This window comes from Schistocerca nitens, chromosome 2, assembly GCF_023898315.1.
Source record: "Schistocerca nitens isolate TAMUIC-IGC-003100 chromosome 2, iqSchNite1.1, whole genome shotgun sequence".
NCBI lineage: Eukaryota > Metazoa > Arthropoda > Insecta > Orthoptera > Acrididae > Schistocerca > Schistocerca nitens.
This window is the reverse complement of record NC_064615.1, coordinates 30,767,969-30,793,302: the sequence shown is the minus strand read 5'-3', so window position 1 is coordinate 30,793,302 and position 25,334 is coordinate 30,767,969. Positions and strand designations below refer to the sequence as shown.

The window sequence follows — 25,334 nt, the reverse complement described above, 5'->3', positions numbered from 1 at the left end:
TTCTCCTTGCCTTCTCTGGTCTCCGCCTCGGCGTTTGAGACAGTCTGTCCTCTTTCTCCCTCTCTCTTCTTTTTCCTCTTCTTCCTTCCTCCCTGTGCGTGTCTGAAGGCCGACCCACGCGTTCGCACGCGTAGCCGGTGACGGGGTAACGCGTAAGTCCCCGCCCTGGGTAGACATGTAAGGCACGCGCGTACCCCCTGGTAAAGGCCAGGCCCAGGGAGGGGTGATTGCCTGAGCTGATACCTTCTGACCATGCCGATTGGTCCCTCCGTCTGTTTCTCGGGAGGTGTGACCTGAGGTGTAAACATTCACCTAAGGCGGGAGTGCCCTCTGAGAGGGTCCCCACAAGGAAGGAGCGCGCCATCGGAGACGCTGGCAATCATGGGGGATTCCTCCGCAATGGATTCTACTCCATCGCTTTCGACTTCGACCCACAAACGGAAACGTGACCAGCCAACAGTGACAAAAATACTACCGCCTGCCCCACAGTTCCTCGTCGTTTCTCGATCTGAGGAAGGAAAGGATTTTTCCTCTGTCAACCCTTTCGTTATCCAGAAGGGCGTCGATGCCATAGCTGGATCTGTCAAATCTTGTACCAGATTGCGTAACGGTACCCTATTACTCGAAACTGAGAGCGCCTTTCAGGCACAAAAACTGCTTCGGGCCACACTCCTTTACACATTCCCTGTCCGGGTGGAGGCTCACCGAACTTTGAATTCGTCTCGTGGTGTGGTCTATACTAGATCCCTCGACGGCTTGACTGACGAGGAGATTCAATCTTTCCTCGCTGAGCAGGGCGTGACGGCTGTCCATAGGGTCATGAAAAAGGTCAACAATGACCTTGTACCGACCCGGACACTTTTCTTAACCTTCGATAGTGTTAAGCTGCCATCGCGCATCAAGGCGGGCTACGAGGTCATTTCAGTTCGCCCCTATGTCCCGACACCTACGCGCTGCTACCAGTGTCAGCGTTTCAATCACACTCGACAGTCTTGTTCCAATGCGGCTAAATGTGTCACTTGTGGCAGGGATGCCCATGAGGGTGACTGTCCACCTCCGTCTCCTCGTTGTGTGAACTGTCAGGGTGACCATGCCGCATCCTCCCGCGACTGTCCTATCTATAAGGAAGAACGCTGTATCCAGGAAATTCGGGTCAAAGAGAAAGTGTCCACCTCGGCTGCTCGCAAGCTATTGGCTAGTAGGAAGCCCACGCTGCTCCCAGCGGGGAAATACAGCACTGTCCTCGCCTCTCCTCGGACTACCCGGGAGGTAGCAACCCAGACATGCGATCTGACCTTCAGCACCACGGTCGTCCGTTCGGCCAGTGCTAAGATCGCGCGGTCGACGTCTCCTCTTCCTCCCATCACCCCACAGACACCAGCCACTTCATCAGCTTCTGCTCAGTCGAAGACCCCGAAGTCAGATGCACGGGCCTTCAAGAAGGAACCATTCCGTGCAGACTTCCTCCGTTCCTCGACCTCCCAGCCTTCGACCGGTACTTCCACCAAACGTCCTTCTAAAAAGGCGCATAGGAAGCACAGTTCTCCTTCTCCGCCGCGGCGCCTTTCTTCTCCTGCGCCACCCAGCGGTTGCCGCCCCAGGCCGTCATCCGTTTCGCCTGGCCGCACCGCTGGTAGCCGAACGTCTGGCCGTTCACCGGCGGAGGAAGCTCCCCCTCCCGGCCATCCTCCTGAGATGGCCGATGACCCTATAGACCCCATGGACGATGACTGTCCGCCTCCTGCTAGCGGCGGCAGTGCTCGCTCGAAGCCAGGCCCTAAGCGGCCTTCGAGGTGACCCCTTCTCTCATCTTCCTTTTCTTACGATGGCACTTATTACCTGGAATATTCGCAGCATTCGCTCCAACCGAGAGGACTTGAAGTTGCTGCTCCGCTCGCATCGTCCGCTCGTCGTAGCCCTCCAGGAAACGAAGCTACGCCCATGCGATCAAATTGCCTTGGCACACTACACCTCTGTGCGTTTTGACCTACCCCCTGTGGTAGGTATCCCAGCTCATGGAGGGGTTATGTTGCTGGTCCGGGATGATATTTACTACGATCCCATCACGTTGCACACCGGCCTGCAGGCAGTAGCCATCCGCATTACTCTCCCCACTTTCACGTTTTCCTTTTGTACCGTTTACGCTCCATCGTCATCTGCCGTTACCAGGGCAGACATGACGCAACTTATTACTCAGCTACCTGCACCATTTTTGTTAACTGGAGACTTCAATGCCCACCATCCTCTTTGGGGCTCTCCAGCATCCTGCCCGAGGGGCTCCTTGTTAGCAGACCTTTTCAACCAGCTCAATCTTGTCTGCCTCAATACTGGCGCCCCTACTTTTCTTTCGGACACATCTCATACCTATTCCCATTTAGACCTCTCTATATGTACTCCCCAACTTGCACGCCGGTTTGAGTGGTATGCACTTGCTGATGCATATTCGAGCGACCACTTCCCGTGTGTTATCCATCTCCTGCAGCGTACTCCCTCTCCGTGCTCCTCTCGTTGGACCATCTCCAAGGCAGACTGGGGGCTCTTCTCTTCCAGGGCGACCTTTCAGGATCAAACCTTCACAAGCTGCGATCGTCAGGTCGCACACCTCACGGAAGTCATTCTCGCTGCTGCTGAATATTCCATCCCTCACCCTACTTCTTCTCCACGTCGCGTACCGGTCCCCTGGTGGACCGCAGCATGTAGAGACGCTTTACGTGCTCGTCGACGTGCTTTACGCACTTTTAAACGCCACCCTACAGTGGCGAATTGCATTAATTATAAACGATTACGTGCTCAGTGTCGTCGTATTATTAAAGAAAGCAAGAAAGCCAGCTGGGCTGCTTTCACCAGCACCTTCAACAGTTCTACTCCTTCTTCTGTTGTCTGGGGTAGCCTGCGCCGGCTATCTGGCACTAAGGTCCACTCCCCAGTTTCTGGCTTGAAGGTCGCGAATGAAGTCCTTGTGGCCCCTGAGGCTGTCTCCAATGCCTTCGGCCGCTTTTTCGCCGAGGTTTCGAGCTCCGCTCATTACCACCCTGCCTTCCTCCCCCGCAAACAGGCAGAGGAGGCGAGGCCACCTAACTTCCGCTCCTCGAATCGTGAAGGTTATAATGCCCCATTCACCATGCGGGAACTGGAAAACGCACTTGGCCGATCACGGTCCTCCGCTCCAGGGCCTGATTCTATTCATATCCAGATGCTGAAGAACCTTTCTCCTGCGGGTAAAGGTTTTCTTCTTCGTACTTACAATCGCATCTGGATTGAGGGACATGTTCCCGCATGCTGGCGCGAGTCTATTGTTGTCCCGATTCCTAAGCCGGGGAAGGACAAGCACTTGCCTTCCAGTTATCGACCTATCTCGCTTACCAGCTGTGTCTGTAAAGTGATGGAGCGAATGGTTAACTCTCGATTGGTTTGGCTGCTCGAGTCTCGACGCCTACTTACCAATGTACAATGTGGATTTCGAAGGCGCCGCTCTGCTGTCGACCATCTGGTTACCTTGTCGACCTTCATCATGAATAACTTCTTGCGGAAGCGCCCGACCGCGGCTGTGTTCTTTGATTTGGAGAAGGCTTACGACACCTGTTGGAGGGCGGGCATTCTCCGCACCATGCATACATGGGGCTTTCGCGGTCGCCTCCCTCTTTTTATTCGTTCCTTTTTAATGGATCGACAGTTTCGGGTACGTGTGGGTTCTGTCCTGTCCGACACCTTTCGCCAGGAGAATGGGGTGCCACAGGGCTCAGTTTTGAGCGTCGCTCTCTTCGCCATCGCGATCAATCCAATAATGGATTGCCTCCCAGCTGATGTATCAGGCTCCCTTTTCGTGGACGATTTTACCATCTATTGCAGCGCGCAGTGTCCACGTGTCTTGGAGCGCTGTCTTCAGCGTTCTCTTGACCGTCTTTACTCCTGGAGTGTCGCTAATGGCTTCCGTTTTTCTGCCGAGAAGACGGTCTGTATTAACTTCTGGCGTTACAAAGAGTTTCTCCCACCGTCCTTACGACTCGGTCCCGTTGCTCTCCCACTCGTGGAGACAATCAAATTTTTAGGCCTTACCTTTGACAGGAAACTTAGCTGGTCTCCACATGTGTCATATTTGGCCGCCCGTTGTACCCGTTCTTTAAATGTCCTCCGTGTTCTCAGTGGTATGTCGTGGGGAGCGGATCGAACCGTCCTCCTTCGCCTATATCGGTCGATCGTCCGCTCCAAGCTGGATTATGGGAGCTTCGTATACTCCTCTGCACGGCCATCCATCTTACGCCGCCTCAACTCCATACAACATCGGGGTTTACGACTTGCGATCGGAGCATTTTATACCAGTCCCGTAGAGAGTCTTCATGCTGACGCTGGCGAATTGCCACTCACCTACCGGCGCGATATACTGCTTTGTCGGTATGCCTGTCGGCTACTGTCAATGCCCGACCATCCTTCTTATCGTTCCTTTTTTGACGACTCTCTTGACCTTCAATACGGGTTGTATGTCTCTGCCTTGCTACCCCCTGGAGTTCGCTTTCGTCGCCTCCTTCAACACCTTGATTTTTCACTCCCTGCAACCTTCCGAGTGGGCGAGAGCCGCACGCCACCTTGGCTCCAGGCTCAGGTCCGCGTTCACCTCGACCTCAGCTCGCTCCCAAAAGAGGTCACCTCCGGTTCGGTCTACCACTCCCGTTTTTTGGAACTTCGCTCGAAGTTCAACAACATGACTTTCATTTATACAGATGGCTCTAAGACCAATGACGGGGTCGGGTGTTCCTTTATTGTCGGGGCACAAAGTTTCCACTACCGGCTCCATGGCCATTGTTCGGTCTTCACAGCTGAGCTCTTTGCCCTCTACCAGGCTGTTCTGTACATCTGCCGCCACCGACATTCTGCTTATGTCATCTGCTCAGATTCCCTGAGCGCCATCCAGAGCCTCAGAGATCCGTACCCGGTTCACCCTTTCGTACACCGGATCCAACGCTCTCTTCAGCAGCTGGTGGACGTCGGTACGCCGGTTAGCTTTATGTGGGTTCCTGGCCATGTCGGTATCCCTGGGAACGAAGCTGCAGATGCCGCGGCCAAGGCTGCGGTCCTCCAGCCTCGGACAGCTTCTTGTTGTGTCCCTTCGTCCGATTTTAGCAGGGTCATTTGTCGGCGCGTTGTGTCGCTGTGGCATGCCGATTGGGCTGCACTTACCGACAACAAGCTTCGGGCCTTAAAACCTCTTCCCGTGGCTTGGACGTCCTCCTCACGCCCTTCTCGGCGGGAGGAGGTCGTTTTAGCAAGGTTAAGAATTGGACACTGCCGGTTCAGCCATCGCCATCTGCTGACGGCTGCGCCGGCGCCGTTCTGCCCATGTGGGCACTTGCTGACGGTTAGTCACATTTTAATGTCCTGTCCCGATCTTAAAACACTGCGCCTCGATCTTAACCTGCCTACTACTTTAGATGCCATTTTAGCGGATGACCCACGAGCAGCTGCTCGTGTTCTTTGTTTTATCAATTTGACAAACCTCGCTAAGGACATTTGATGATGTTTTTTAATCCTATGCCTGTCAGTCTGTCTTTTATTGTGTTTTCCCTTTTAGTTGTTGTTGTCAACTTGTGCCTCGCGGTGCATTCTTAGAGTAGTCAGGGCGCTAATGACCATTGAAGTTGTGCGCCCGAAAACCACAAAAAAAAAAAAAAAAAAAGCACCGCCACTTCCCAGCAAATTAGGGACACTGTTGCTCCTGGGGTATCGGCGAGGACCATTCGGAACCGTCTCCACGAAGCTGGGCTACGGTCCCGCACACCGTTAGGCCGTCTTCCGCTCACGCCCCAACATAGTGCAGCCCGCCTCCAGTGGTGTCGCGACAGGCGTGAATGGAGGGACGAATGGAGACGTGTCGTCTTCAGCGATGAGAGTCGCTTCTGCCTTGGTGCCAATGATGGTCGTATGCGTGTTTGGCGCCGTGCAGGTGAGCGCCACAATCAGGACTGCATACGACCGAGGCACACAGGGCCAACACCCGGCATCATGGTGTGGGGAGCGATCTCCTACACTGGCCGTACACCACTGGTGATCGTCGAGGGGACACTGAATAGCGCACGGTACATCCAAACCGTCATCGAACCCATCGTTCTACCATTCCTAGACCGGCAAGGGAACTTGCTGTTCCAACAGGACAATTCACGTCCGCATGTATCCCGTGCCACCCAACGTGCTCTAGAAGGTGTAAGTCAACTACCCTGGCCAGCAAGATCTCCGGATCTGTCCCCCATTGAGCATGTTTGGGACTGGTCTGCACGTCCAGCACGAACGCTGGTCCAACTGAGGCGCCAGGTGGAAATGGCATGGCAAGCCGTTCCACAGGACTACATCCAGCATCTCTACGATCGTCTCCATGGGAGAATAGCAGCCTGCATTGCTGCGAAAGGTGGATATACACTGTACTAGTGCCGACATTGTGCATGCTCTGTTGCCTGTGTCTATGTGCCTGTGGTTCTGTCAGTGTGATCATGTGATGTATCTGACCCCAGGAATGTGTCAATTAAGTTTCCCCTTCCTGGGACAATGAATTCACGGTGTTCTTATTTCAATTTCCAGGGGTGTATATATAATAATGTACATGACGATTTCAGTTTCGTTTAAAGCGCGTTTTACTTCCAAGCCTTTCGTCTGCTTTCGTGTAATCATGACGCGCAATTTGTAGTGCCAGCACTGCAACTGGTAGGCGTACCTTGTCCGCTCCCCCCAACGGCTCCTTTCCCCTCGCCAGCCAATCCTTGCTTCCTCCTCTCCCCGCACTCCACCCACAACTCTGCCGTCTTACAGTTAACACACTTGTACTTCCAGCTGAATTGTGCAGTCGCACTGAGATGCTGTTGTTGTTGTCTTCAGTCCTGAGACTGGTTTGATGCAGCTCTCCATGCTCCTGTGCAAGCTTCTTCATCTCCCAGCACTTACTGCAACCTACATCGTTCTGAATATGCTTAGTGTATTCATCTCTTGGTCTCCCTCTACGATTTTTACCCTCCACGCTGCCCTCCAATGCTAAATTGGTGATCCCTTGATGCCTCAGAACATGTCCTACCAACCGGTCCCTTCTTCTTGTCAAGTTGTCCCACAAACTCCTCTTCTCCCCAATTCTGTTCAGTACCTCCACATTAGTTACGTGATCTACCCATCTAATCTTCAGCATTCTTCTGTGGCACCACATTTCGAAAGCTTCTATTCTCTTCTTGTTCAAACTATTTATCGTCCATGTTTCACTTCCATACATGGCTACACTCGATACGAATACTTTCAGAAACGACTTCCTGACACTTAAATCTATACTCGATGTTAACAAATTTCTCTTCTTCAGAAACGCTTTCCTTGCCATTGCCAGTCTACATTTTATATCCTCTCTACTTCGACCATCATCAGTTATTTTGCTCCCCAAATAGCAAAACTCTTTTACTTCTTTAAGTGTCTCATTTCCTAATCTAATTCCCTCAGCATCACCCGACTTAATTCGACTACTTTCCAATACCCTCGTTTTGCTTTTGTTGATGTTCATCTTATATCCTCCTTTCAAGACGTTTTTATTTCTCCTCCATGGACTTTAATACCTACTCTGAATTTTTCTTTTATTTCCTTTACTGCTTGTTCAATATACAGATTGAATAACATCGGGGAGAGGCTACAAACCTGTCTCACTCCCTTGCCAACCGCTGCTTCCCTTTCATGCCCCTCGACTCTTATAACTGCCATCTGGTTTCTGTACAAATTGTAAATAGCCTTTCGCTCCCTGTATTTTACCCCTGCCACCTTCAGAATTTTAAAGCGAGTATTCCAGTCAACATTGTCAAAAGCTTTTTCTAGGTCTACAAATACTAGAAATTTAGGTTTGCCTTTCCTTTATATATTTTCTAAGATAAGTCGTAAGGTCAGTATTGCCTCACGTGTTTCAATACTTCTACGGAATCCAAACTGATCTTCCCCGAGGGCCGCTTCTACCAGTTTTTCCATTCGTCTGTAAAGAATTCGCGTTAGTATTTTGCAGCTGTGAGTCATTAAACTGATACTGAGATGCTAATCACTTGCATATCCGAGCGTGTTGTGCACTTCATACAATTTGACGTTTCTTGGGTGCCGGCTTTGCATTGTTGCAGTTTCAATGGCCAGCAGTGTAAGAGCGGTGTCCTCGGCGGTGGTGGTGGTGGTGGCGGCCGTGTTGGTGGGCTCGGCAGCGGCGGCGCTGGCGTCGCCCGCCGGCGCGGGCAGCGTCCACTTCCCGGCGTGGTCGGCGCTGCAGGAGCGCGCCCAGGGCGCCGGCGCAGACCTGGCCGACCTGGCGGTGGCGCTGGGCCAGCACCTGCCGGCGGCGGCCGGCGGCAACGAGCTGCTGTCGCCGCTCAGCGTCGCCGCAGTGTTGGCAGCCCTGCAGATGGGCGCCCGCGGCGACACCGCGCGGGAGATCGGCCTCCTGCTGGGGCAGCAGGGCGCCGGCAGCCAGGCCTACTGGGTGCAGATGGGGGACACGCTGCGCGCCATCAGCAACACCACGGTACGGAAGCGACGAGTCTCCCAAATCAGCCACCACTCGTCCACATCTACATCTACATGGATGCTCTGCAAAACGCATATAAGTGCCTTTGCAGAGGGTCCATCGAACCAACTCCACAATTTTCTATTGTCCCAATCTCGTATAGCGCCCAGAAATAACGAACACCTATATCTTTCCGTACGAGCTCTTATTTCCCTTATTTTATCATGGTGATCGTTTCTCCCTTTGTAGGCCGGTGTCAACAAAATACGAGGGTAATCCCAAAAGTAAGGTCTCCTATTTTTTTGTAAGTACAGAACTCTGTGTGGCAGTTGGTCACACTGTTATGAAGAGTGCTTCACCCGCTGTGTGTAAACATCCACACGCCGCACTGAGGCGCTCTGACAGCCGTTGAGAATGGAGCTCCCGTTGGACGTAACCGCCGAGTGCGAATTTCGCACAGTTATTCGGTTTTGGAACGCAAAGGGCACTACGGCGATTGAAATCCATCGCCAATTGACGAAAGTGTATGGCGAGTGGTGCATGGATGTCAAAAATGTTCGTAAGTGGTTTAGAGAGTTTGCAATTGGTCGGACCTAAATTCACGACGAACAAAGGAGCGGGAGACCGTCAATTTCTGAGGAGACAGTTTTGAAGGTTGAGCATAGCATGCGTGAAGATCGGCGGATCACCCTGGATGATCTCTGCACATTGGTTCCTGAGGTTTCCCGCAGCACCGCTCACAGAATTTTAACGGAAACATTGAACTACCGGAAGGTGTGCTCAAGATGGGTACCACGCATGTTGACTGAGGACCACATGCGGCAACGAGTTGATGCTTCCCGCGTATTTCTTCACCGCCTTGCAACCCAACAGGAAAACTTTCTGGACTCAATTGTCACGGTTGTCGGAACCTGGGCATACCACTTTACACTTGAGACCAAGCAACAATCACGCCAGTGGCGGCATCCTTCTTCGCCAAAGCCGCGAAAATTCAAACAAACACAGTCTGCCGGTAAAGTCATAACAACCGTTTTTCAGGACCGGAAAGGGGTATTGTTGGTTGACGTTATGCCCACTGGGACCACAATTAACGCTGACAGGTACTGTGAGACTGAAAAAACTCAAACGGGCAATCCACAACCAGAGAATAGGAATGTTGAGCAAGGACGCACACATTCACTACGACAACGCTCGCCCACACATCGCTCGGCAAACCGTTGCTCTCCTGCAGCATTTTCAGTCGAACGTAATCACCCACCCACTCTATAGTCCTGACTTGGCGCCCAGTGACTTATCACCTGTTCCCTAGGTTAAAAGAACATCTGGCCGGAAAGCGATTCAGCTCCGACGACGAGATGAAAGAAGAGGTTCATAAGTTTCTGAACAGCATGGTGGCGAGCTGGTATGAGATGGGCATACAAAAACTGCCACAGCGTCTACAAAAATGCATCGACAGAAATGGTGATTATGTCGAAAAATAGCTAAATTTTCAAGCTGTAAACTGATGTAAACCATTGTAGACATAAACAGGTCTATGTACTTAAAACCCCGATATTAATTTATAAACATCCTGTATTAAACAAATGAAATGATCGCATAGACTTATTCAAAGGTAAAGCAAGTGATAGACTTTGGTACATTGGCAGGATATTGGGAAAACACAGTGAGTCTACAGACAGTACAGCTTCAAAATCATATGTGCCTACCTCAGAATAATCCTCATATGCTTAGGATCCATACCAAATAGGCCTAACAGTGTATTTTGAACACAAACAAAGAAGTGCGGCACGAATTGTCACAGGTTTTTTACGTCATGGGAGAGCGTCCCAGAAATCTGCAAAAACTTGAACTGGCAAATGTTTGGAGCTAGACCTGAATTACCCCCACCCCCCTCCCAGAAATAAGGACCGTGTAAACAGGAGCAGGTGTCCTAGGCACATTAGTGCGCAGACAAAGCGAAATCTCAGACTGTGACAGTCAAGTACACGAACTACATCACTTTCAGGCCGTGTGCCGTACGAACGGTTAAAGCAACCGTCAGATACAACATGCCTTATAACCGAACAAACCGAGACCACAGCCTGCTATTATTTCATATGTCCTCAACACTGCAGCAAAAATCGGAAGAATACACCGGAAACATAACGTTAAGAGCGTGTTTCGCCCACACGCCAAGACGAAAACCTTAGTGGCATCAGTCAGGAATGACCTACGACTCCGGAAACCGGCAGACTGCTGCATCCTTTGTCAGGCCAGACGTATGTAGGCCAGATTCTCTGCACAGTACGAGGGGAGATGCACTGAGCATAAACGCCACACCGACAACGTTCAGCCGACAAAGTCTGCTGTGGGAGAGTAGTCCGTCTCCCACGGACATACCATGAATTATGACGGCACCCAAGTTGTTTTTTCAAAGACACTGCAGATAAATAAGGGCAGTAGTTTTCAAATAAGCTTGGCACGGGACCCAATGTTGAGCATAACCAAAGGACAGCGGCAATCTAGTGGAGGCCCGCTCATGTCATGACAACTGAAGAGGACGAAGAAGCGTTGTTGCCACTCCAGCAGAGATACGCATCCGGCGCCAGCCGCTGTGCTACTGAGGACCCAGGATAGACGCCCGACGACGCACTTCTCCATCACCTCACCAGATCCGTGCCTGGAGAAGGATGGCTGGAGATTACGGGGAGATTGGGGGAGAGGCGAGGATATAAAGGCAGCATCCAGCAGATATCAGTCGTCAGAAACACCTGAGTATAGCAAGAAGTAGGCTTGTCGAAATGTCACGTCTTTTGGAGACGCCGCCCGGCTGAATACCCGAGAACTATTCATGACTAGGCTAAGTACGTCACGCAGAAAGGCATTCTAAACAATCACCCTTCCTGTAAAACGTACGCGACTGGAACGGGCAGAAACTGTAAGGAATGATATCCAGTGTCATGCATTTGGTCGTAACTTGCCGTGTATGTACACTACTGGTCATTAAAGATGACATGATACAGACGCGAAATTTAACCGACAGGGAGACGATGCTGTGATATGCAAATTATTAGCTTTTCAGAGCATTCAGAGAAGCTTGGCGCCGGTGGCGACACCTACAACGTGCTGACATGAGGAAAGTTTGCGACCGATTTCTCATACACAAACAGCAGTTGACCGGCGTTGCCTGGTGAAACGTTGTTGTGATGCTTCGTGTAAGGAGGAGAAATGCGTACCATCACGTTTCCGACTTTAATAAAGGTCGGATTGTAGCCTATCACGATTGCGGTTTATCGCATCGCGACATTGCTGCTCGCGTTAGTCGAGATCCAATGACTGTTAACCACAATATAGAATCAGTGAGTTCAGGAGGGTAATACGGAACGCCATGCTGGATCCCAACGGCCTCGTATCACTAGCAGTCGAGATGACAGGCATCTTATCCGCATTGCTGTAACGGATAGTGCAGCCACGTCTCGATCCCTGAGTCAACTGATGGGGACGTTTGCAAGACAACAACTATCTGCGCGAACAGTTCGACGACGTTTGCAGCAGCACGGGCTATCAGTTCGGAGACCATGGCTGCGGTTACCCATGACGCTGCATCACAGACAGGAGCGCCTGCGATGGTGTACTCAACAAAGAACCTGGGTGCACGAATGGCAAAACTTCATTTTATCGGATGAATCCAGATTCTATTTACAGAAGCATGATGGTCGCATCCGTGTTTGGCGACATCGCGGTGAACGCACAAAAAATGGTTCAACTGGTTCTGAGCACTATTGGACTGCTGAGGTCATCAGTCCCCTAGAACTCAGAACTACTTAAACCTAACTAAGCTAAGGACATCACACACATCTATGCCCGAGGCATGAATCGAACCTGCGACCGTAGCGGTCTCGCTGTTTCAAACTGTAGCGCCTAGAACTGCTCGGCAACTCAGGGCGAACGCACATTGGAAGCGTGTATTCGTCATCGCCATACTGGCGTATCACCAGGCGTGATGGTATGGGATGCCATTTGTTATATGTCTCGGTCACCTCTTGTTCTCACTGACAGCACTTTCAACAATGGACGGTAAATTCCAGATTTGTTACGACCCGTGGCTCTACCCTCCATTCGATCCCTGCGAAACCCTACATTTCAGCAGGATAATGTACGACCGCATGTTGCAGATCCCGTACGGGCCTTTCTGGATACAAAAAATGTTCGACTGCTGCCCTGGCCAGCACATTCTCCAGATCTCTCACCAATTGAAATCGTCAATGGTGGCCGAGCAACTGGCTCGTCACAATACGCCAGTCACTACTCTTAATGAACTGTGGTATCGTGTTGAAGCTGCATGGGCAGCTGTACCTGTATACGCCACCCAAGCTCTGTTTGACTCAATGCCCTGGCGTATCAAGGCTGTTATTACGGCCAGAGGTGGTTGTTCTGGGTACAGAGTTCTCAGTATCTATGCACCCAAATTGCTTGAAAATGTAATCACCTGTCAGTTCTAGTATAATATATTTGTCCAATGAATACTTGTTTATCATCTGCATTTCGTCTTGGTGTAGCAATTTTAATGGCCATTAGTGTATGTAGATGGAGCTGAAATAGAATTTGTCCTTACAGTAACAAAAACGTATGTGTGTTGCTCTGAGCTTGAACAGGTAGTATTGAACTGAAGTAGGAATTGGAATTTTTACTGAATGTGTACTTTCCAGAGTGTGATCGCTAACGTGGCCAGCGCGCTCTTCGTGGACGCGACGTTCCCGCTGAACGAGGAGTACCGGCGGAACGTGCGCCAGGTGCTGGCCAGCGACGAGTTCGCCGTCGACTTCGCGGGCGACCGCTTCTCCGCCGTGGCAGCCGTGAACGGCTGGGTGTCGGCGGCGACCAGAGGCCGCATAGCGCGCGTGCTGGAGGACGTGGGCGACGACGCCGCGCTGGTGGTCGCCAGCGCCGTCTACTTCAACGGCGCCTGGCAGCAGCCCTTCCCCGCCAAGCTGACGCGCCCCGAGCCGTTCCGCGTCAGCCCCACCGAGGAGCGCACCCTCCCCATGATGACGCACGCCGCGCGCGTGCCCTACGCATACAGCTACGACCTCCGGTGCCAGGTAACCGCGTCTGTCTAAGAAAACTCCCTTAGCTGAGTAGGTCTGCAGGTAAACGTATATCTCTCCAAGATGATGTTGTGTCTATTTAACGTTTCCCGTCATCTCCTGCGCAGGTGAGACGGAAGTATCTACGAAAAAAACAGTGGATATGGAACAGGTTCTATCTGTCAATTCTCACATATGTCAGGAGAACCAAAAAGAAAAAAAAAACACAATGCACCTCTTTTTGTGCATGAATAACATGTGCGTAAAAAATTCGGGGAAGTATAAGTAGGACTTGCGCACCGAGAGATCAATACAAAAATCAGTTATGTGTATACACTGGTCTCCAAAATTAAAGCAACAAACGGAGATTTTGCAAGGCTGCAGAATCAGATTTTCACTCTGCAGCGGAGTGTGCGCTGATATGAAACTTCCTGGCAGATTAAAACTGTGTGCCGGACAGAGGCTCGAACTCGGGACCTTTGCCTTTCGCGGGCAGCTGTTCTACCATCTGAGCTACCCAAGCACGCTCCGTACTGGCGGAAGTAAAGCTTTGCAAGGTTGCGTTTATTTTGCCACAAAACAGAATAAACAGGTGGCAGCAAAGTAGAAACACTGTAAACAATACAGAATGTAAACTGCAACATGCATAACGCTAGACAAAAATATTCTTCGTCTTTTTTCCAACTTAACGGATTTCCACACACGTTCTGACAACTGACTAAACTGCTCACCGTGAGGTGTGATAACCTCTGGCACCAATACAGCCCATGCTGTGTATGATGTCATCGATCTAATAATGAGACAATAGCGCCCATTCTTCTTGCAGAGCTGCTCACAAGTCGTGGTGAGTGTTTGGTGGACGCTGACGTGGTGCAAACCGTCTCCCTAGTGCATCCCAGACATGCTCTATGGAATTTAAATTGAGAGAGCCTGCAGGCCATCCCACGCGTGCAATATCTTCCGTTAAAAAAAGAAAAAAAATTAACGAGAACCATCCGTGCTCTATGAGGTCGAGCGTTATCGCCCATGAACGCGAAGTCTGGGCCCCCAGCACTTCGCAACAACTGATCCAAAGATCTCCTCATTGTACCTGACAGCAGTTAAATCTTGCTGATTCACCCATACAATTTCATGAAGAGGGTGTTCGAACGGGCCGGCCTCGGTGGCCGAGCGGTTCTAGCAGCTTCACTCTGAAACCGTGCCACCGCTACGGTCGCAGGTTCGAATCCTGCCTCGGGCATGGATGTGTGTGACGTCCTTCGGTTAGTTAGGTTTAAGTAGTTCTAAGTTCTAGGGGACTGATGACCTCAGATTGTAACGGTACTTTCGCGTTCTCGTCAATACAGTACCAGAACGTTTAACTTCTACCACTGTAAAGACGGAAGATCCGCGATTCGGAGTGTCAGAACTGTGCAGTAAGTAGCGGCAGGAACACCACCACAAAATCACGCAGTATTAACACTCCAAACCATCGACTCTCGGAGGGAGATTTTAACCGTCTTGAACCTAATGGTAAAGTATCGAACTGTTTTTCTCGGAATCATACAGTTTGTGGGGAAAAAGCAGTGAGAATAATTACTTTTGGAAACCTTTTATCAGACAAAGCCTGTTATACCAATAAACTGCTTCGCTTAATAAACGGCCGCCAGCCCAAATCGGGCACAGTGTCTACACAAAAAGATGTAGTCAATTTTCGACACTGAATAAATAACTACTTTCACTTACTACGGTCACTTGGCAATAAGTACTATTAATTACTTATGAAATTTATCACTGTACTTCAGTAATTATTTAGGAAGACACACATATGTTTCAGCAAGGATACAAAAAAATATTAAACTTGTAGCTATTATTCATATGACCAAAGCTGTTATTTAACACGACTAAATTTCATTTCTTTAGGACAGTTATTTGCTAACGTTTTACTAACACCAATATTTGTCTGGCTTTCTTTCACATGGAGAAGCAACACGGACAATTATTGTTAAGATTGTTGCAGTTAAACAATTATGTTACTTTACTTTCAGAAATGCTATTTGAAAACTTATCCTCATGGTCACGCAAAGCGGTGGCCCTTAAACTGATACGTGCAAACTTTAGTATTTAATAATGATTTTCAGAATTTACTACCAAAACAGTACTCTTGCCAGTAATTTACTATCATTCGAACTTCAATACACATCAGGATACTCGGAATAAATTCGTTTTAGGTGAGGACCCTACTGAGGTAAATGACATAGGAAAATCACGGTTAAACACAAAGGTACATTTAACACTTATATTCCACTGATTGAAGATGGATTGTTCATACTGTGATACACTTCTCAATGAAGTACTTTGCCTGTTACTGATGTCGACGGTGGCGTGAGGCGGTGCTGCGTAGTGACATTGCGCAGGTACGGCTCTTGATGTACATAGCTCTGTCTTCCTCTTGGTGGCGACGATAAAATTGCAGATTTCTGAGCTATTAATTTATTACCGTACTGTGCCAATCATGTAGAACACGTCCGAGGCCAAAAACCCAGTCTTGCAGGTAAATTCGGGGCCTCTAGTGCTTGACCAACGCAATGCGTGTTCACCACTTGCAGGGCAGCTACCGACTGTGAGAGTCACTTGCGCGCCAAATCTCACTCGCGCGCCCCACCACCTTTTCCATTCCACCACAGAATGGAGTCCCGTTCCACTTATGATCCCTACACCTTTTCAATTTTTACTTCTGCTTACAAAAACCCTAAGTATGAACCATCTACAATTGCATAACAGCATACACATACAAAATTGATATAATTAATTACAGTTGCACTTGACATATTACCTAATTGTTTACAAAATGTTTTAATACATTTATTCCACCTACGACAAAGAGGTTATTTTAAATAGATAAACTACACCTAACAAAAGCTTACTCTCGTTATAGTATTTTCTTAATTTTTAAAAATTATTATAGAGCAAAAAAATTTTTTAAATATACAGATTAATGGCAGTTAAGATGTTAAGTCCCATACTGCTCAGAGCCATTTGAACCATTTTTGTTCGAGAGGTCAACATAATCCCTGCCCACACCATTAGGGATCCTCCTCGATATAGGTCTCTTTCCACAATGTTTGGGTCCCGAAATAGTGTTCCACGTGCCCATCCGTCGACAATCACGCTCCAGACAAAATCGGGACTCAACTGTGAATATTGGGCCACCGTTCGACCGTCGACGTGGCTTGTTTTGATGGCTCCACTCAAGACCTTCCCTTCTGTGAAAAAACACCAGAGGTTAACAGACATCAAATTTCCAACAATGAAAGTCACTCTGCTGAACCTCTCTGTACACCGTTTGCCTCGACACAACACGTGCAGGGGATGCTGCGAGGTCAGATGCCAGTTGCAGTGCAGTACTAAGGCGGTACCATCATGCCCTTACGGGCAAATAACGGTCCATTCTTTCTGATGCTACACGTGGTCGGCCCTGTCCTGGTCTCCGGGATATAGTTTCGTATAAAGTGTCGCCACATCAGAGAGCCAATAAAACGACTCACTTTAATCCCTCGGGGAACATCAGTTTGCGACTTTCGTGCTTTCAATCTTCCTAAGGCCCTCCACCGCAGAGTGTGCTAGGGGTCTTCTCAGTACCGTATTGCACCGTCCGGCAAACACTACCCCGTTTGATAGGTGCCCTGACGTCATAGTTGGCGTGGTTATCTGTTGACTGAAATGCCATCTTCCACTCAGAACACGATCGTACGGACGTCTGTTGACAGTTTGTATGATTATATCGTGAATTAGACACAGGGCGGGAAAACTGCAGTTCGTTGCATTAATTTTGGACACGAGTGTAGATAGTGTATCCAGCAGGGAAATGGAGAATTTCGACGGTATTTGTCTGTTAGCGGTATCGATACTCGCAAGATATCAAAATATGTGACGTAAATGGCCGGACATTTTGATTCCATTGACGCATAGGCTTACATTTTTTATTCCACCGAAGGGCCATAGGCCTTAGCATGTAACATAAATTTCAACTTGATACTTCCACCCATTGCTGAGAGAACTGGGTCGCAACAGACAGTCGGTAAAGATGATAAAAATGTTTTTTAGTGTCATGTAATTACAAGTTAACAATTTTCCGGTTTTTTTCCTTTACTTGTGCTGCAAAATCTTACTTCTTGCCAAATTTAGTGTTTCTAGGTTAACGAGAAGCACCCTAACAGTTTCGATGAACGAGTTTGTGAGTGTCGAAATATGAAATAAAAGACCGTTTATTTTGATTTCACTGTCTTAGAAGCGTAGATGTTGTACACTACCAAGCGACCATTGGTCTTAGTATGTGACAGAAAATACAATTCGGTAACTCTACCCGTTGCAAAGAAAAAGGGGTTTAACCGATGGACCGACACAGTTGGATAACAAATGACAAAAAAATAGTATGATATAATTACAGATTACCAGTTTTCGAGTTTTTTCTGCTCTAAATCTTTGCTCCTTGCAAAATTACATGATTCCAAGTCAACGGGAAGTACCCGTTAGATTCTGATAAGTGAGAATTTTTAATAGCTACTTGGCATGGATGAATATGAGACACTTCGATCATACTGCGTTTAGGGATCTTACATACCTGCATTGGCAACAACGTTTCAGCAGCAGTTTAAAATCAAAGAAGTCAGTTGCGTGCGTTGGATTTGAGTTAATAGCTTTGGTTGACTCAACAATCGTCTGTGAATCTTCCAGAACAAAGACTTTACCGCAATGCGGTTGAAAGCCTTAGAACGATTCTATCTTCGCTTATATTTGCGTTTTCCAGGAACAGTTGGCCGGGCGCGGTGGTCGAACGGTTCTAGGCGCTACAGTCTGGAACCGCGCGACCGCTACGGTCGCAGGTTCAAATCCTGCCTCGGGCATGGATGTGTGTGATGTCCTTAGATTAGTTAGGTTTAAGTAGTTCTAAATTCTAGGGGACTGGTGACCTCAGAAGTTAAGTCCCATAGTGCTCAGAGCCATTTGAACCATTTTTGAACCAGGAACAGTCATTTTGCCTAATCACAGAGGCTGTAAGGTTTATGTCAGCGCTGATATGGTTCTCCATTGGTATGATTTTAACTGTATGTATCACAGTTCTTAGCACATCTCTGCTGGGCAGCACAATGAAAAAATTGTGCCCATTGAGGCAGCTATATGTGTGGATCAATAATATTTACGACTTTCAGCAGTACAGTGCACCTAGAGAATGTTTTTAACTCCCAAATAAGTAACTTATCTAATTCCATCGCAAAAAATTCAGGAACGTGAGGCCGTCAGACTAAACACTCGAAATTACGAAAAAACCACAACTCTTCGCTAACGTATTACGCTCACTACTGCGGAGAACAAGGAAAAATTAAACGTTAATGTAGTTGCTCGTAAGAGAAATAATAAGGTGGACGGGAAAGTGAATTGACTAAGTATATATATATTTTTTTAATTACTAACGCACAACTTGACAATCAGTATAAGACGCGATGGAAATGTTACACCAATGACGATTTTGAAAAACTGTCAAAAATCTATAACAATGTTGAAAATAAGAATGAAACTCACTCACACGCACGTAGTCACAAAACACAATAAATTTCATGACAGTAATGTAGATGTGCGTCTTTTATATTTCCACGTGCGCGAACATTCTGGCGCACAAAATACTTAAAATTTGGTAAGTAATTAACTAATTAATTTGGTTGAAAATTAGGTGCCGTTCTAAATCATTTTAAAAAACTGTAATTCATTTGCAAAATGATGCCAATCACCCCGCGTTGCAACAATTGCGATCACACATTAAAATGCTTGTGGATGTACTGCAGCGTCATCTTATCATACAACACATAACAATAGTAAAATTGCCGGCCGCTGTGGCCGAGCGGTTCTAGGTGCATCAGTCCGTAACTGCGCTGCTGCTAAGGTCGCAGGTTCGAATCTTGCCTCGGGCATGGATGTGTGTTATGTCCTTAGGTCAATTAGGTTTAAGTAGTTCTAAGTCTAGGGGACTGATGACCTCAGATGTTAAGTCCCATAGTGCTTAGAGCCATTTGAACCATTTTTGAATAGTAAAATTATCCTTTTGCAATGTGCTGCTTCAGGCCGTAGGCGTAATTTCCGTGACAACATACATGCACTAATGAGGACAACAGCAAGTCGCTGTACTGTTGTGCTTGTTTACCTGCTCCCGCGCTGGGGCGTACGGGAATGCTCATATTCGTCAGGTCCCCTTACCTGTCTGGCGCAAATGAATGCCCACAGTCGTCTGAGCATTCTACCAGCAGGACGTTCATGTACGTCATTAGCTGTTTGGGCGTTCTTCCTCCTGGGCGTACATGTATGGCCGTAGCCTTGAAAGGGTTAAATATTGCACCATCTCTGGGGGCCTGCCCACCCATATAGGGTGCCTAAAGGATGCTGCGTTCTCGGAATGCTATACAACAATTCAAGCGAATCACATTAGTAGTTTTTATTATAATAAAGAAGATTTACAGTACTTAACTTTGTACGAGGGCAGTTCAATAAGTAATGCAACACTTTTTTTCTGAAACAGGGCTTGTTTTATTCAGCATTGAAATACACCAGGTTATTCCCCAATCTTTTAGCTACACAACACTATTTTTCAACGTAATCTCCATTCAATGCTACGGCCTTACGCCACCTTGAAATGAGGGCCTGTATGCCTGCACGGTACCATTCCACTGGTCGATGTCGGAGCCAACGTCGTACTGCATCAATAACTTCTTCATCATCCGCGTAGTGCGTCCCACGGATTGCGTCCTTCATTGGGCCAAACATATGGAAATCCGACGGTGCGAGATCGGGGCTGTAGGGTGCATGAGGAAGAACAGTCCACTGAAGTTTTGTGAGCTCCTCTCGGGTGCGAAGACTTGTGTGAGGTCTTGCGTTGTCATGAAGAAGGAGAAGTTCGTTCTGATTTTTGTGCCTACGAACACGCTGAAGTCGTTTCTTCAATTTCTGAAGAGTAGCACAATACACTTCAGAGTTGATCGTTTGACCATGGGGAAGGACATCGAACAGAATAACCCCTTCAGCGTCCCAGAAGACTGTAACCATGCCTTTACCGGCTGAGGGTATGGCTTTAAACTTTTTCTTGGTAGGGGAGTGGGTGTGGCGCCACTCCATTGATTGCCGTTTTGTTTCAGGTTCGAAGTGATGAACCCATGTTTCATCGCCTGCAACAATCTTTGATAAGAAATTGTCACCCTCAGCCACATGACGAGCAAGCAATTCCGCACAGATGGTTCTCCTTTGTTCTTTATGGTGTTCGGTTAGACAACGAGGTACCCAGCGGGAACAAACCTTTGAATATCCCAACTGGTGAACAATTGTGACAGCACTAGCAACAGAGATGTCAAGTTGAGCACTGAGTTGTTTGATGGTGATCCGTCGATCATCTCGAACGAGTGTGTTCGCACGCTCCGCCATTGCAGGAGTCACAGCTGTGCACGGCCGGCCCGCACGCGGGAGATCTGACAGTCTTGCTTGACCTTGCGGCGATGATAACACACGCTTTGCCCAACGACTCACCGTGCTTTTGTCCACTGCCAGATCACCGTAGACATTCTGCAAGCGCCTATGAATATCTGAGATGCCCTGGTTTTCCGCCAAAAGAGACTCGATCACTGCCCGTTGTTTGCAACGCACATCCGTTACAGACGCCATTTTAACAGCTCCGTACAGCGCTGCCACCTGTCGGAAGTCAATGAAACTATACGAGACGAAGCGGGAATGTTTGAAAATATTCCACAAGAAATTTCCGGTCTTTTCAACCAAAATTGGCCGAGAAAAAAAATGTGTTGCCTTACTTATTGAACTGCCCTCGTATTTATAAGAACGTGTCGCAAGCGATAGGCGACATGCAAATAAATAATGTTCTTCGTTAGAGACAATGTCGATGTAAGCAATGGATATGGATCACTAGTAACTGCTATCGTGGTGTCGGTCTCCAGCTGTGCTGGTCTGCGAGTCCCGGCCTGGTACTGCGCTACGAGGCGTGTTTTTTAAGTCAGTACCGTTTTGAAATTAAAAAAAAGATGTGCTAAGATATTTAGATCATTTAAAGATGGCCGCACAAATGTACATGATTAACAACGGAGAGGGCGTCCTTCGGTCGTTAATGAAAGTTTTGGTGGAGGAAGTGGACCATAAGGTGAGAGGAAACAGACGCTTTACGATTTCCCCCTTGCGGGATGAGTTTCCTAATGTTTCTCGTAGTGTTTTGTATGGCATTGTGACCGAGCACTTGAATTACCGAAAATTGTGCGCACGCTGGGAACCGAAAATGTTGATGGATGTGCACAGAACCAAACGTTTAGACAGTGCATTGACTTCCCTTGAGCGGTGCCACAACGACTGTGATTATTTCTTAAACCAAATTGTTACGAGCGATGAAACATGGGTGGCCTAAGTCACACCAGAATCAAAGCAACAGTCCATGGAAGTTGAGCAAGGGCATCGTTTTGCTGCAAGACAATGCCCGTCCGCATGTGACGAATCAGACCAAAGATCTCATCACGTATTTTTGCTGGGAAACTCTAGATCATCCCCATACAGCCCCTATCTTGCCATCAGTGACTACCATCTGTTCCTGCAGTTGAAGAAACACCTGGGCGGTCAGCGTCTTCAAGACGATGACGAAGTCATAACAGTGGTGATGCATTGGTTAACAAGTCAGGCAGCAGACTTCTATGAGGAGGGTATTCAAAAACTGGTACAACGTTATGACAATTGACAGAAATTGTGTAGAAAAGTAGATTAAGGTACAGGCTATCATGCAAAAAAATTATTGAGATATATTAGCACGTATTTTTTTTAAATTTCAAAACGGTACTAGCTTAAAAAAACACGCCTCGTAATACTGTCTGGCCAAGGCTGGCAGAAGCGGTGCTTATATTCTCTTCGGATAGAGGGCGCTCTGTCAGCGGGTCATTGGCTGACGTCGTCTCACAGCCTTCTTTGCTCTTGCGATCTTCGTCTTCGTGCCGCCGCTTGTCGATACGCCGGAACACCATCATGTTTACGAGGTTTGAGAAAAAAAATTGTTAGACAGTGATTGCTTCAATAAAACTCCACTAGAACCGGAAGTGCTCTTGTAGGTATGTGCGCATCGTTCTACGTATCACTGAAAGAAAAACTACAAGAAAGGAATATAACTCAGATTGTAAGCGTACTGTCATATCGCTGGCTTAGTTGCGGAGTATCTTTGCGGACAGCGCGTTTGCAGAGTCGAGCACGGGACACGGAAATGGTATGTTTTGTTGTCGGTAGCTCTGCTTGTGAGAGGCAGTGTTAGTATGGAAGTTGAAGTGTTGCTACAAGTGATATTACAGTAAAGTGATGAAATATAGAAGTGATTCAGAGGAAAGTTCGTCAGGATGTAATTAAAAGTGAGCAGTGCCGCCAATAACTTATTTGTGTACACTCTCGTTGCGTGTCGCACCGTTCATCGATCATCCGCGCCGTGTTCGGTCTCCCAGAATGAACTAATGTGGATCAGTAATAATATTTATCACAAAAGAGAGCATTTAAGTGCCAGTATCTTGTAGCGAGCGTGAGAACGTGCGTTCGGTCATCGCGTTCCGTATCATCAACAATCAACCGCGCCGCAACGGTTACGCGCACGCTCGTACAATTGAGAACTGTGAACTGTAAATTTAACTTTATGAATAGTGTTAAAATTTATTACTAGTGTTAAGGAGGACTGGTACCAAAAGAAATCTGTGTATGCGTGGCGAGCATAAGAACTTTAGTTCGATTATTCGGCTTTCGCATCATCAACAATCATCCGCGCCGTGTTCGGTTACGCGTACGCTCGTCCAAGTGATTTGGTGGACAAACAATCACGTAGAAGTTGACATCAAAACTTATGACTTAGAATGTAAACAGTGCAACCTGTGATTTCTTATCGTCTTAGAATATAGATCTTCATACCAGAAGTAGGACAGTGAGTACTCCCGGACGTGTTACAAGATGTTCTACCCAATTCAGAAGTCAACGTTAGTCCAACCCTGGAAAAGCTCCAGCACTGTGGTTCGATGATGTTTTGTATGGCCGCAGTGCGTGAGGTCTTGCCTTTTCTCCCTCCATTCCACTACTCTCATTCCATCAGTGTTGTAGATGAATATTTTGTTCCAGAAATAGACAGAAAAATGTCAACTCGTTCTCCATTACAATATGAGAGTTTGCCGCTGCAGCTTCTTTAGTTACACGATGTCAATTCATAATGTCGTGTTTCGGAAACGGATGCTCCTTTAAACTATTCTGAAGCAAGAGATTCAATATTGTGTTAAGGAACTCATCAGAACATAATGACAGTGCTCTTTTAATCCTGAGAATGACTGTATGGTGAAGCTATATGATCCTGGAATGTTCTACGTCAGTGGGGGCTGAAACAACATACACACTTCAGCACTTTCATTGTACGCTAGACACTGCAAGTTCCCCTTCCTTCGCTTTTTTGTAAAGTTTTCTGCAGGAATTTGTGGTTATAAACTGTTGTTCGATATCGGTAATTCCTTACCTCTTTAATGATGATAGTGATTCTTAATGGCTGCTGTTTCAGAGCAAAGCACGATGAGTTTTACTTGCGGGGTAGAAGTCCATACCTGCTACAGCAGAAATTTCGGACCGGCATAGCACTGGGTTATGTAGCATAAGAACTACAGACATACGTATAATGATTTGTATCTAAATGGAGCCACTTTCACCACCTTGCACACAAGCTCGGGGTTTCCAACACGCTTACGCAGAGCCTGCATGTTCATTTATGAAGAACTTAGTCGCTTGCAAAAACTATTCCACTCTGAAAACAAGATGTACATTATGCTGATGTATTGCTTGAAAATGACACAAGCGTCTCAGAGCAGATGATTCATAATCTGAGAAACAGGTACCACAAAATTACTAAACTTCTGGGGAACTGGTTACACTTTATAAGGACATAATTCATTTCATATCAGTACAGTGTGAAACAATTCTTTCACTTATCCATAAAAACATTTGCACTTTTTCGAACGGTGAAGGATGTTCCGAACCGATTCGGTGTTTATTATTGACGGTTTGCTATTAAGAAGCTATAATGAGTACACCTGAAGAGTTTTTATTTCATGTGAAATTCTTTTTTGTTGGATCGTCTGTCTTCACTAAAAGTTACACAGGAGCCGAAACTGTTTGTGAAAAATTGATGGATCTTTTTCCATGAGGTGGCTGTTCCCTAATTATGTCTTTCCCACGTAAATGGCATATTTTCCTGTAACACCATTACTGTACGTGGACCTTGTTCAGTGAAGAGTACTTCATATTAATGAGGAAAAGTTATTTTCCATGTCATGTATCAACAAAATGCATGTCATTCACTTCTGTGCGATTCACTTGGATGGTACTTCATTCTTTCACAGTTGCGTGCGTCAGTCGGTAAAAACGGAAGCCTTACAGGATCACTTTCTTGTCTATCTGTCTGTCTGTAGGTGTGTCCGACTGTTATGACCCTTTGTTCTCAGGAACGAATAGAGATATCGAGATGAAATTTATGAAACACACTAACGTCCGCGGTCCCTTGGTATTGTGAAACATTGAAGCGTTTTAGTCAATGCTATAAACAGATACGGCCATTTGTGTCACATACGTTGATACTCACAAACTCACTCATCAAAGCTTATAATGGACTTCCTGTTGACCTGGAATCATGAAATTTACATTTTTCATTTTCATGTGGTAAGTTCCTATGGGACCAAACTGCTGAAGTCTTTGGTTTC

At 47.5% G+C, this 25,334-nt stretch overlaps 1 protein-coding gene across 1 annotated transcript in view; it reads left to right on the top strand.

The window, feature by feature from the left end:
* The first annotated feature begins 8,122 nt into the window (after positions 1 to 8,122).
* LOC126234230 (leukocyte elastase inhibitor-like) overlaps positions 8,123 to 25,334 on the top strand; it is a 76,121-nt gene continuing 58,909 nt past the window's right edge. The window contains exons 1-3 of the mRNA XM_049942918.1: positions 8,123 to 8,134; positions 8,261 to 8,512; positions 13,183 to 13,575. Of these exons, the coding sequence (XP_049798875.1) occupies positions 8,123 to 8,134; positions 8,261 to 8,512; positions 13,183 to 13,575 (657 nt within the window). The remainder of the gene's footprint in view (positions 8,135 to 8,260; positions 8,513 to 13,182; positions 13,576 to 25,334) is intronic.